Genomic DNA, 14,093 nt, shown 5'->3' with positions numbered 1-14,093 from the left:
TGAAGAAAATCACTCTCACTTTATAATGTCGTTTACTGTTGAGACTGATTTTCTTTTCATTCGATGACCTAGGTAACTCGATCTTAATTCTAAGCTAACCATGAACTCCTGTTTATTCGGAATTATCCTTAGATTTGCATGGGTGAGAGTGACTCAAGTTCGCCGACTCAATAGGCCTCCCATTTCAGGGGTAAGACTGGGTAAATGGCTAGGGGCGTGGGGTGCAAGATGAAATTCACTCCTACCTACTTTTAGGGATAGAAGAGAAGTAGTTCACTTAAGTACTGACTCCAGGTCTTGAACAAGGGGCCTCACCCTCTCATTGGCCTGAGAGGGATTCGGTTTACTGGTTGGACCACAAACCAATTGTTCATAAGAGGATCAGTGAGACATAAGGAACAAGAAGTAACTTCAGGGGTAAAACGGCTAATTGACCCAGCTCTAGTTACGAACAACCTGTGAAGGATCGACTTACTAATCATGGTTATATCAAATGGATAGAAATATATCTATAGTGAGGGAAGTGCAACTACTAGGCTATAGTGGAGTGTCCTAGTAGTTAACGAATGTTGGTTAACAAGGTTAATGAGTTTAATCGGTTAATCTTGGATCGTTGGAGCCCATGATCTATAGGTTCATTAGGTCCCTCTGCTAGCTCATATCGAACTAAACCATAGAACAGTGTGACGAGTGAGTTCGAAGTGTTCGAATTCAAATTAGGGAATATGTGCTACATATGTACGATATATTTAACTGCATTTTTGTTTTATTTACGAATTAAACAAAAAGAGAGAATTTGAGATATTTAAATAAGATTTAAATATCTTAGTCAATTATGTGTCGGAATTGATTGGGATTGGCATTTGAATTAATATTAAATATTAATTAAATAGTTTAATTAATCATTTAATGTTACTTTAATTTGAAATTAATTATTCAAATTAATTGTTGAATTAAAATGAAGAAAGTCAAAATGTTGACTCACTTAATGGAAAAATCCATGTAAGTGGAATTTTGAGGTGTCTAAATTTGGTTAACTCAAACATGTATGTTTGCCACATAATCCCAAACATTTAAATGGAATTTTGAGTGTCAAAATTTGGTGATCTCAAATTTGCATGAACATGCAAACATGACTCTTTAAATAGAGTGATCATGGTACATGGAAGGTATTCTTCCTTGAAAAAAACCTTGAGAAAATTCTCACAAGCTCTCTCTTCATATATACTAAATCCCTCCCAAGTTTAAGTCACTCACCGGATTCCACAATCCCGTTCTAAGGCCGGAGGATAGTGGAGAAGATACTAGTGGTGGTTCGAAACCGATTCGTGAGAAAAAAGAAATTTGAACTACAAAAGGTTAGTATTCAAACTCAGTAGGTTTTAATACTTATGAACATGCTAGTTATTTACTCTAATTGGTGTTCTAAAAGTGGTTAAGATCTAAATTGCTTCCGCATGTGTTATATTAATACCATCAGATTTTATATAAGGTTAGTTCAATGCCGTTGAAAAATAATTATTTATTTATTTTTAAAGTAAATGTATAAACTTTTTTTACATTAAAAAAATGGTTAAGACTTTTAAAAAACATGAAAGTTTTTACTTTTATTTTATTTTTATTTTTTTTGAGTCGAACATGTGATGTATTAGTAGAGTGCATTTGGTTAATGAATTAAAATATTTTTAAATTGAAAAATAGAAATAGTGTAAATAGGTAAAATTATGAAATCAAATTTCAAGTTTTAGGGTTTAGTCAATTGAAACATAATTTGAAATTGTCTATTATCCCTCTCACGCTAAACCACCTGCCAGCACGCCGGCGGCGCGACTACGTCTCCACCAACATTTCCCGGCGAAGCTAACCTCCCACCCTCCAGAAGACGGAAAACTTAGACGAGTGTCCCTGAGCGGCGAACACACCCACGCGAATCGGGATGCAAGGCAACTAACCCTGTGTGTTAGCTTCCTTTCGGACACGAATCGGCGAGGACTCACGCCAACCAATCGGTAAAACTTTATTGAACAATCTCCTAGCCTCTATTAAATCGTTTCAGACTAGTATAGGTTCTAAACCTAGTTTACCATATTTTGCTAAGATAGGAAATTTGAACCGATAGGAATTGAAGTGCATTAAAAACTTGGGGTAAGTACTTCTGCCTTGTGGGAAATTGTGCCTGTTCAATTGTTTTACTTGATAGTGGGCTTGTTGCTCAATGCATGTTGAAGGCATTATATTTGATTTATCTGCTAATTGATCTTAAAAAGGTAGCATTCTGAAATGTTGTTGATAGACGATTGCTTTGTTATAGTTTAGTGCTGTAGTTGAGTTAGAAGGATGCTGCTTTGTATGGGCATGTGAGAAAGCTTGAAGTTTAGGTTCATGTTTCTTTCTTGTGGTTCGGCAAGTTGTGGTTATGCATAAGAGACTAAGGAAGTAAACCTGTTTATTATGATAGATGTTGAGGCGTCTGAGTGAAATGAATCGGTGAAAGGGGTCCAAGGGACCGAGACTGATATGTTTGAGCCCTAGACTGTGTCGAAATCATAAGCATATTAGCTGAAAGGAGGGCCTTTATATCCCTTAAGAAGTTAAATCTGCTGTATTTCATTTAGTGCTTCATATTATCCCTCCTATGATTACTTGTTAGAATCCCTTTGGATATTCGATGGAAAAATTTGTTTGTACCTTCCCTGTCCTAAACGCCTTTTTTTTCTCCATCTGAATGGTTGAAGTCCCTAGGAAAATTAAAAATTGTGTGGCAGACTTCTCATGGCAGAGACAACACCATGGACCTTATTTAAAAGCCTTCTTTCCTTGTGTTGTACTTGCAATGGTGTTTTCTTTGTGGGTGTTTGGTAGAGGACTTTCATTGCTTTTGTGGGGCTATCAGTTTATTCAATCTCTCTGGGTTTGTTGATTGGGGACTTTTGGCTTATGTTTGGCATGAAATCGCGATGGTTACACTATTGTTGAGGAGTTTCTCTTGGGTTTTCCGTTTAGGAAGAAGGATAAAGTTTTGTGACAAAGTTAGTTTCTTTTCTATTTTGTGGGGAGTTTGGCTCAAGAGGAACATTAGGATTTATAGGGAAATGGCGAGGTTCAATGCCTCCTTGTGGCTGTTGTCACCTAGCATTTTTGTAACTAAGTCCTTGATTTTGTTGTTTTGGAATTCCTTTTTGTTGTTTGAATGGGTCTCCTTTTTTTGTTGGGGTTGTTTTTTGTAAGCCTTTGTATATTCTTTTATTTCTCTTAATGAAATCTCGATTTGTTACTGAAAAAAAAAGGTGGATGGAAAATGTCTTTAGGGACTTCTTACAGGGAGCAACCATTTCGTTGATTGGTCTAAATTCGAGGTTGTTATACACACTTTAACTAAACTGCAGAGAAAATATCTTGATAAGTGTATGTAGATTGAATTGAGTCTCAAGAGGTTGTTATAATGGGTTGACACGGTCAAAGTCATTGACACCATGGAGAAGTTGACTAGAGACTTCATGTGGAACTGTGGGGTTTATATTCCAAGATTTAGTTTGGTTAGTTGGAATTGGGCTTCGTTGCTTATCTAATATGGGGTCTTGGGGTAGGTTCCTTCCAGTAGAGGAATCACCCTGTGGAGAACAGTTCGAGTCTTGGAGTGGATCAAAACCTCTCAAAGGTGCTTGCGGGGGTAGGCCTTGATTCAACCTTGTTGATGGTAATGCTCTCTTTTATTTTTTGGAGTTAAAGTTGAGAACGACAAAAGAATTCATTTTTGGGAGGTACGTACCTTGAGCCCAGTCAGCCCAGCTTTTGCAAGTATATCCTGACATCTATTTGATTCCCAGAAGAAAGGGGCTTTAATTTTGGATTGCTGGGTTAATGATTGGTTGGCCTGGATTCTTGGGGGTAAGAAGAAGATAATTTGACAGAATTTTGGTAATGGACAGCTAATATCGAGATAATTGGCTCTGTTTAGATGGGGAAGGGTCATGACAACTATGTTCGATCCTTGACTCTTTGTGGAAAATTTCCTCCTAATCCTCCCTTTTGAAGCTCGCTGCCACGTCCACAAAGTTGCAAACCACCCTAATTGAACTGGCTGGGAGTTTTTTTATTTCAAAAGAGATGCTTCTTTTTATGGTTGTTTTCATACATGAGCCTCAATACCCACGAGAAGCTTCAAAGGAAATTTTTTAATTGGTCTTTTTCCCCCCTCGGTTTGGTGCTTATGTTCCTAGGTGGGGAGTTTTTAAACCATCTGTTTGTGCATTGTCCTTTTCCTTATGAGGGTGGTTTGAGGAGATTGGTTTATCATTATGCTTATACCTAGATTGGTGGATGACTAGCTTGTGGAAGCCCTTACAGGCTGGAGCTTTAAAGGAAAGGCTAAGATCGACATGGCTGAGCAAGCCCCTCTGCCCCGTCAGTTCATTACTTTCAAAGTTGGAAATGGGCAGAAAATTACTTTGGGAAGGATTAAAGATGTCCACGAAGCAGAACGGGGCAAGGATGGGGAGGGCTTGTCCCCGCCACCTACTTCAATTCCTATCCCCTAAAATTTTTCATTTATTTTTGTGGGGATTGGGGTAGGGATTCCCTACAAAAAATTGGCTGGGATTGGGTTTCTCGTGGTGAATTCTTTTTCAATTTTATAATGTGTGTATATATATATATATCTTAAAAATTATTCATTTCAAAATAGTTTTAATGGATAATTTCTATTTTTCTATATAATTTATATTAATAAGGGTAAAACATCTTAATAAATCCAATAATATTTCACGAGCAAAAATATAATATAATGATCTACCAACATAATTTTTAAAAATTCAAATTTCAATATTACAACATAGTCTTTAGCACCTAAGCATATTTAAACAAATGGAAGCAAGAAATGTGTATATACAATATAATACAAATGCATTATAGGTTAGTTTTGTGTCTTAGTTTTAATATATGTACACACATATATAGTTTTGATATTTATATATATAAAGTAGCGCGGGGATGGGGAATATTGTCCATTCTCGGCTTCATTCAGCTATTGGAGAGAAATCCCTCCTCACTCTCTTCCTTATTCCCCGCTCCAACTTGTGGGTCCCTAGTCCTGTAAGTTAAATGGGCATTTTAGATGTGTGAATTGGGACTAGGAATTGATTCTCCCTTGTGAAGCCTTTCCTGAGATTTATAACCTTTCACTTCGAAAAGAACCAATGGTGGCTGATTGTTTTTTGTAACAGTGTATGACACTATCTTTTTTTTGTGGTGCTCTAGCTATGGAAATTCTTTTGTAATTACAATCTTATCAGAATTATTGTAGATTGGAAGACTCTTCTTTTGTTGGTCTTCCTGTTTCTTTTTGAGTTTTTCACTTTTTGGAGGGGCCCTTCGTCCCTTGACCGTTCCTCTTTGTGCTTTCTTTGGAATATGTTCTTTCTCCATATAGTATATAAAAATGTCTGAAAAGGAAAATCGGTGTTGTACCACTAACACTAATAAATATTCCTATTTTTTTAAACAGTCTTTTTTTTTTTAAAATGAAACCATCAAGGCGCATTGCAATGTGTTAAATATGATTGAGAGTTGGGGTTGAGCTATAATTCATTATTTAATGATTTTCTTCAAAAATGTAAAAACTGAACAAAAGAGAAAAAACATTACTGAGAAGAGTATTTGCTCCCTAGATTCTCAAATTATATTCTGCCTCTCTTTCAGAGCAACTCCAACTGTTCTATTGCATATAGAGCTATGAATGCTCCAGCTTCACACGAGGAGGAAGAGGATCACGGAGAGGTCTTCCTTGATGAATCTGACATAATTCAGGAAGTTGTGATTGATGATGAAGGTATCTCTTTCCTACTGATGATTGTGAGCGTGTGTGTGTTGCTGTGAATTTTGCTTTACTAATGATTTGGTTTATTCTGTCAATTTAAGATCTTCCTCATGCTGTTGATGAAGAAGGCTCTGATGATGAATTTGTTGGTATGAGATGTTATTTTCAGTAATCTTGCTTGCTTAATGATCGATATTCCAGAAGAACATTTCTGTTATATAGGTTTATAAACATTATTATATTTGAAGATTATTTAGCAATTTATGTTGAGTATTCTGCTCTCTAAATGTGTTGCATTTATTGTGTGTTTTCAGATGACGCTGATGATTCAGTTCATACTTTTACTGGCCATACTGGTAAGAATCTATTCTAATTGTTTTTCAATTTATGTGGTAAATTATATCTTAATGTATAGTGTTTTCATTTCATTCGTTTGCTCTTTTCTGCAAGGTGAAATATTTATTAAATGAACTATTTGATGACAATGAATAACTACGTTTGAAATGTTTGAATCAAATTGGAGTTGTGTTAGATCTACTAAATTCACCTAATCTAACAATGTTAGGCTTATCCTTATTCATCTTATAAGTAGAGGTGTGTTTTTTACTTTTCATGCATATGGTAAAGTTAATTTGATTATTAAACCTGTCTTCTCATATTCATGGAGCTTCAGTTTTCTTTTTCTTTTTTTTTTTTAAACGAAACTTTTCATTGAAAAAAAAAAGAAAAGAAAAGAGAGTAGAGCTCAAAAGATACCATCTCCACAAGGGAGAGAAGCAAAACAAAAAAATGAAAAAATAAGAACACCTTCTAAATTGAACATAAATCCTGAAGAGAAGACCAACAAATGGCTTGATCACAAGATTTATGCTCGAGAGATACAGTCTCCATCTCAATCAGGGATTAAGAAAAAATGCATCACGCGTTTTATTGATCCTCAACCACAAGCTTTCTTTCAAAGCGACTGCAAATGCTCTTCATGCAAGGAACTTGCAATAACTTCCTCTGGATAGGACCTTCAAGAAAAACAGCAGGACATGCAAAGCTCATTTGGAATTTTTCGAATTTAATGTTCCATCTACCACCTTTTAACCTCGGAAGCATGCACTAAACGAGTTCAAAGAACATCCAAGGGATTTGAAAAGTTTCCAATACTAAATTGTTTTTTAAGAAGAAAAAAAAAAGTTGAACAGAACATAAAGCAATATCACCAAATCTTAGAAAGGTACTACCCCTATTTTTTCCATTTATCTCGTTTTAGGTTAGAAGAAAACCACAATGGTTCCTTTTTACTTCAATGTAAGAACAGGAGGAATCCAAGAGATTGAGAGTTTGGAGAGAAATACCAGCAAGACCCCCAAAGTAAGTTCTAATAGCTTCAAAAGTTTGGTGTTCCCAATATATTAGAGGTAAGTTTTTTTTTTATTGAAATTCAGGCACAATAACATATGATATAATCTAAAATGCCATGCTTTCATCTGATTAATTTTTGAGCTTCAAGTTACAAAACACTTTTTAACCTCCACCTTCCAACTGGCTCAAGAACCAAAGGGGTTTTCCCATTTTCCAGTCTGAGGATAGCTTTATCATCCATGAAGGGGGTTAATTTGACTACTGATATTCAAATGTTTCTCAAGAGCCCTCTTTGATATCCTTCTAGTTATCATATGCGTATTCTGGTTACAACTAAATTTCACAAAAGTTCAGAAGAGGCATAGTTCGCATGGATCATACTGGAAATTTCTTTGACGTCATATTGGATTTGGCAATATCCGCACAAGACTTGGAAGATCTGGTTTCTCCATTAAAAAAAATGTTACACATCGCTCATGTCCTTTCAACTTTTTACAGACAGAAACGAACTCTGGGAATGGCTATTTTTATTTTTCCTCTTCACTTAGATCTTAATATTGACATTTTTGTCATTTCTGTAATGGAAGTTCATGTTGGTGTAACTCTTTTCCTTAGGTGAGGTTTACACGGTGGCTTGTAGTCCAATAGATGCCATGTTAGTTGCAACAGGTGGTGGAGATGACAAAGGATTTATGTGGAAGATTGGCAGAGGAGATTTTGCACAGGAGCTTACTGGTTTGTGCAATAATACTGTAAATTTATGTTTATCCTTTTGTTTTCACTTCCAAAAGCATTGCATTGTGCTTGCTAAGTAACAAATCCCACTTCCCCTTGGCTAAACCTGTGAATTAGCATATTAGATGTAATATTGATAATTTTTTCTAACCGATCAAGGGCAAATGAATGCAGGTCACAAGGATTCTGTGTCTAGCCTAGCATTTAGTGCAGACGGACAATTACTTGCATCAGGGGGTTTTGATGGACTTATCCAAATTTGGGATATTTCGTCAGGGAATCTTAAATGCACACTTGAAGGCCCTGGAGGGGGAATTGAGGTGAAGCTATATTTATTTTTGATATAATTGATAATCTAACCAAGTCGTTCATTCTTTACAATAATCGTGGTAGATTCATCAATAATAACCATTTGATATCGCAGTGGGTAAGGTGGCATCCGAGAGGACATCTAGTTTTGGCTGGTTCTGAGGATTCCACCGTTTGGATGTGGAATGCTGATAGAGGTGTCTATCTTAATATGTTTTCTGGTCATGGTGCGAGTGTTACTTGTGGTGATTTTACCCCTGATGGTATTTAACTAATCTCCGTTTCTTTTTCTTACTACCCATGTAAAAATTGGTGCATGTTTGGTAAATTTTCCGTTTCTGTTGTTTTATTTTTGTTTATTTTTCCTCCAGGTAAAATTATTTGCACCGGTTCGGACGATGCAACAATGAGGATATGGAACCCAAAAAGTGGTGAAAATATTCATGTTGTGAGGGGTATGATTGAAAACTGAGTGTATAACCCATTTTTAAGTTTTCCTTGCAGAGTTATAAGCTTTTTTGAAATCTCAAACTCACAATGAATTAAAAAATGAAATCCGTACCCTGATTCTGGAACTTGATCGTCAATCTTCTGAGTCTAATTTTGGGGAAATGATATTACCATAGGACAGATGTTGATTGGTTACGGAGTACTGAGAATTAAAATTTCTATCCTTGCCTATTTGTGAAACTTGATGATGCCTTATTCCCAAGCTTTTGAATATATAAGCTTGTAAAGAGCTCTTTGTAACTATAAAGGATGGCTATTTTTATAAACAAGGCAACACCGCATGGATACTTGAAGTATATGTTATTGTAACATTCATTAATCAAAGTTAAAGATTGAACTGATAATTCAAAGTTCTACCATTGTTTAATTTTTGTCATTGATATTTGATATCATAATAACTCATTTTAGTAAGTTATTATGCATAGGAAATTGAATTTTATAGGAGTATTATATATATATATATTTTGGTTATAAATCCTTTTGGTGTCTATACGTTCATGATTAGTTCTTCAATTGTAGTCCTTAGTCCGTTTCAAATTCGTAACAATTTAATCCTAAAAATTTGGTATCATGTAGCTATAAACTTGTGACACATTTTCTAGATTAACTATAGTGATTTAGTTTTTTGTGAAGTTCATCGAGATATACAATTTAAGCTTACAGCATCGAGCTAAAAACAATGTATATACCAAAAAATTTTAAAATGATTACTATTTATATGATAATAACTTGAACTCCGTGTTGTGTACGTATTAAGTCACTAGTTCTTCTGTGGTGACGATTTTTACCTTTTTGTATTCTTCAGGTCATCCTTATCACACTGAAGGATTGACTGCCCTAGCACTCAGTTCTGATTCAACCCTTGCCCTTTCTGGTTCAAATGATGGTTCTGTTCATATTGTGAATATAGCAACTGGAAAGGTTATTTCTATAATTCATTTACACATCCTTCGTCTGTCTATTTAGCTGACAGCTGTTATGCAGGGAGTTGCTAGGGAAGTTCTTAACAATGAATGACCATTTATCTTTCTTGGAAATGTTAGTTTCCTTGGAAGGCTATTGTGAAATATGGCCACGTCATTGTTTTGTTGAATATTTAATTGAGCATTTAGACTAGGTGTTGCACATATGTGCATTAATATACGCTACAGTTTAGTTGAGTGCAGTTACTTTGCGGCTAGAGAGGAAGGCGTAAAGAGAAGGGGATATTATAAAATAAAGCATGTTGGAAATTAGTTGGTCGGTTATGTATAAGTGAGATAAGCATTGTATTAGTTGGTCCGTTTCTAGGCAGCAGATTTGGTGATTGTGGTACCCACTCTCAGTATTGAGTGGGTCAAGCCTACTTCGAGTTACGTTGCTTGCGGTCGAGCAACGTGAATACAAACTTCAGGTCTCGATTTCAAGAGAAGATTTTAGAAAGCGGGGGAGAGAGGTTTTGGAAAAAGAATTTTGAAAGCAAGAGAGAAATGGAAATTGGTGTTATATGGAAATGTGAGCAAAAGGCAACAACAACGGCTTACTGCATATAACTATTGGGTTGGGAGAAGTTGACAACTAGTCATATCCCTCTATAGTACATTTTGAGGCATTTCATGTCTACCAGGCATAGTCATGACATGGCCGAAACGTCATATTCTTAAAGAAAACAAGAAAGAAATAATATAACAGGAAAACGGTAAAAGAAAGCAATAAAGTAGTACAAGGCAAAGGTTTCGGCGTATCACAAGCATGCGGCCATGGGCAACATGCGTTGGACAAGTATGACTGTGAGACCTAGCATTGAAAACTTGGAAAATCTGGCTTCTTGAAAGCATTTCATGAACCTAACGGTTTCGTGAAAGTTGGTATCGAATTAATATTAAAACTTTGTTTTGTACTTATTTTGGGCCTTTAATAATGACAAATGGGGTTTCTATGAATTTTCTGTTTTGTTATCTAACGGGTCATGCATCAAGATGGATTGAGAATTTGGGCAAAATCTGGGCTTATCATATCTTGCTTCCTTCTAATACTAAATACTGTCGGGTCTGACCGATATTGTGTAGGACTAGTTGAGATATCCCTAAGTTAGGCCTGGACATTCGCATTTAAGGATTAAAATTTGACCATGGATATAGATTTCTTAGGTTTTCATGTTCTTGGCTTGGTGGTGCAATTGATGGATTGAAACGAATCACTTATTGCCTTTGACAGGTGGTAAATTCTCTGGTTTCCCATTCAGATTCAATCGAGTGCATTGGTCTAGCACCAAGGTATCTTCACTTTCTGCTACGTCATATATTATCTTGAGGATAGATGTTTCAAACAAGAAATTATGAAAGCATGATGATCTGAAAAAACGAATCCTCTTGCCAGATGCCAGGAATTTGATAAATTACGTTGAATTAGTAGGAAAGTCCAGAATAGATTTCTGCAAAAATGCTTTTGAACCTTTTATTTTCCATAGCGTATGAATGTTCTGATTGTTGTAAACTTGCAATCAGCTCCCCTTGGGCTGCAACTGGAGGAATGGATCAGAAGCTCATCATATGGGATCTTCGACAGTCGTCGCCACGCAGTATATGCGAGCACGAGGTCTGTTGCAAACAGATTCAAGTTTTTGACAATCCGTGCTTGTCTCGTGTTGGCTAAAACATTTGTTCGTTTCCTATTTTGTACAGGATGGAGTTACATGTCTGACTTGGATTGGCACGTCCCGGTACGTTGTGACCGGATGTGTCGATGGTCGAGTACGAATATGGGACAGTCTACTTGGAGAATGTGTTAGAACCTTTACTGGGCACACTGACGCCATCCAATCTCTCTCGGTGTCTGCCAACCACGAGTACCTTGTTTCTGTTGCTCTTGATAATACAGCTCGTGTTTTTGAGATTGCAGAGTATCGTTAAGTAGTATCTTCGTTTTAACTTGAATGTCACTGAGTGTTATCCTCATTATTGATCTTGTATGAGTTTGTATTTGTAACAAGCATTGCATAGTATCGTTATGTAAAATTTTTGGTTGTTGGGGTTTGATGAATGATATAATTTAGTGTTTTGGAAGTTTTAGAATATGGTAGTTTGAATGATATGATTTAGTCTTTTGGAAGTTATAGCTCTCAATATCACCTCACGTGGAGAAGCCAATACAATTTGTAATCCAATAATAGTAGCACATTTTGAATACAAGCAAATTAACTATAGATACTGGACTTGATCACCACTGTGATTGGGTCCATAAATGCGTGCCAGGGTGAGGTTTAGTAGGGACTATTCGTGATTGATTAGTCAGTATGCCCAAAGGGGCTTAAATAGATAACACGTTAAAGAAAAGAAATGAGCTAAGTTATTATGATCTGATTTTCGAGACTTCAAATCTCGTATCATGACTTAAAAGTCAAAGACCAAAATGCAAATAAAATAAAACATAAATCATACTAATGAAATGTAAAAAACGAACCTATCGATATCTAAAAATCTCCTTAGAATAAGTTAGAAAAGAGGTTTGAACAAAATGAAATTCAACTACCAGATTTTGTTCAAATTTATTACAATGATAAGATGGGTTTGGGATACAATTACAAAATGAAATACAAAAACGGCTTGACACTTCAGAACGACCCCTTCTATGACCATAACTCTCAAACACTCCCCCTCGCTGGTTGCTTACGAACATCTAAAAAAAAAGAAAAAGAAAAAAGAGTGAGTACAAAAATATTAAGGAACCTACCTCTAGGCTCCCATCCTTAATCTAGTAAGCATCCAAGGTTTTACTATGGGTTTAAGGAACTTGGGGTCTAGTCTCTTATGCTATCCAAGCATATGGGGAGGCCTCAAATTTTTGTATAGTACTCTAGCTGCTCGCACACCCACTCTAAGTTTGGAGATGGTGAGTCACACTTTCCTAGTGTTGCAGATCTGTTGAGTGACAAGTTCCATCTCTAGGGTCAACTACTTATTTATTTATTTTATTTAGGTAGCTTGCTTTGTTCACTTAATATCCGATGTCTTGGATTGAGGCGCTACCTCATAAAAATGTTGGGGGACAATATAGTGTGAGCTAATTTGAATATCATCCATAGAAGGTTAACTGACGGATCCTCCCACAGGACCATAAAATCACCAAAGTTGGGGGGATGCAATTCCCCTTGTGTCAGCCAACTACTAGGTCAACCTATGTGGTTCCATGGCTTTTAAGAAGTGATTTAGAGCATAATAGCTCTGTTTAAGAGACTTTGGGCCATTTTCACAAGGTTGGGGCACATGCTACCCTGACCAGCCTATGCCTACCTCAAAAGTAGTGATATCGGAATGGAAAGAGTAGTGGAGAAACTAATGACACCATTTATACTGCCTGTAGCTTGGTGAACTATCTTAGTCGTACTTGAATGTCGTGGAAGTCTATTAGGTTCTTAGGGTGTTATGTGGTTTAGATCTCATCTCTCGTTTTAGAACGTAGAGGTTAGCTCTTCAAGGATAAGCTACTCTTTGAGTGCACACAGATTAAGACCTCTGATCGCAACTTACGATCCTATGGTGCATGGTCTACTAAAAACGTATTGACCTAGGTCAACTTGCAACTACTTTAGCTCTAGCACTCTAGTCTTATATTGGTTCTCTTATGCATGCTTTGCTAGGGAGATTATCCAATTGATCACCCCTAGAGCATGGTATACATAACATAAACATTCATGAGCTTATTAGGAAGATATCCTATCGATCCCCTAAAACACTGAAAAACATAAACTAAAACATTTATGCAAACAAATAAACTAAATGAGGAGATAACATTCATCAATCACTTGGAGTACATATCACTTTAGCCCGTCATCTTTTCTAACACATCGAAAAGCATTTAAAACAACATTCATCACAAATCTCATCATAGGGACATTTAGTAAGTTCTTACATCTTACATACCATACTCATCCATAATGTCCAACTCGTATTCTATTCACACATGCTTTCTTTCTAGCTCTGCAAAATATATAAAAACAACATGCAACTCATAATCTTATCCTAGAAGCCTAACAAAATTACCATTTTGTAATTCTAAACATGCACATTTTAACCACCTAAGGTAAAGAATGCTCACATGCTATCATAACTTAGCAATTCCTAACAGTATTACTAGCCTAAAGTCTATGTGGTTACTTATTTGGATGCCATGTGTTATTCCAAGCTAGTTTTTTTTTACCGATTAGGAGCTCCAAAATTTCTAAAATTTCTCTAGTAGGTCCTAATTCTAGAAAAAATGAGGGTTAGTAGTGAATTGATACAAAAAAAAAAAAAAAAAAAAAAAAAAAAAAAAAAAAAAAAAAAAAAAAAAAAAAAAAAAAAAAAAAAAAAAAAAAAAAAAAAAAAAAAAAAAAAAAAAAAAAAAAAAAAAA

General features: G+C 35.8%; 1 protein-coding gene across 2 annotated transcripts; it reads left to right on the top strand.

Moving 5' to 3' along the window:
- Positions 1-1,747: 1,747 nt before the first annotated feature.
- On the top strand, positions 1,748-11,809 carry LOC111479949 (angio-associated migratory cell protein). Of its 2 annotated transcripts, none has more exons than XM_023124879.1 (12): positions 1,748-1,985; positions 5,698-5,827; positions 5,917-5,964; positions 6,130-6,171; positions 7,784-7,903; positions 8,078-8,223; positions 8,328-8,475; positions 8,584-8,667; positions 9,528-9,643; positions 10,919-10,977; positions 11,209-11,299; positions 11,386-11,809. In XM_023124879.1, exons 2-12 carry the CDS (start codon positions 5,731-5,733, stop codon positions 11,611-11,613), a joined length of 1,179 nt encoding a protein of 392 aa, XP_022980647.1. In that variant the 5' UTR covers positions 1,748-1,985; positions 5,698-5,730; the 3' UTR covers positions 11,614-11,809. The 2 variants fall into 2 exon arrangements, with proteins under 2 accessions (XP_022980647.1, XP_022980646.1); XM_023124878.1 differs by having other exon boundaries at positions 1,748-2,009; positions 11,386-11,798.
- Positions 11,810-14,093: the final 2,284 nt, after the last annotated feature.

The sequence above is a fragment of the Cucurbita maxima genome, unplaced genomic scaffold (genome assembly GCF_002738345.1).
Source record: "Cucurbita maxima cultivar Rimu unplaced genomic scaffold, Cmax_1.0 Cma_Scf00005, whole genome shotgun sequence".
In the NCBI taxonomy this organism is placed as follows: Eukaryota; Viridiplantae; Streptophyta; class Magnoliopsida; order Cucurbitales; family Cucurbitaceae; genus Cucurbita; species Cucurbita maxima.
The sequence above is the reverse complement of the archived record's forward strand: the minus strand, read 5'-3'. Positions and strand labels throughout refer to the sequence as shown.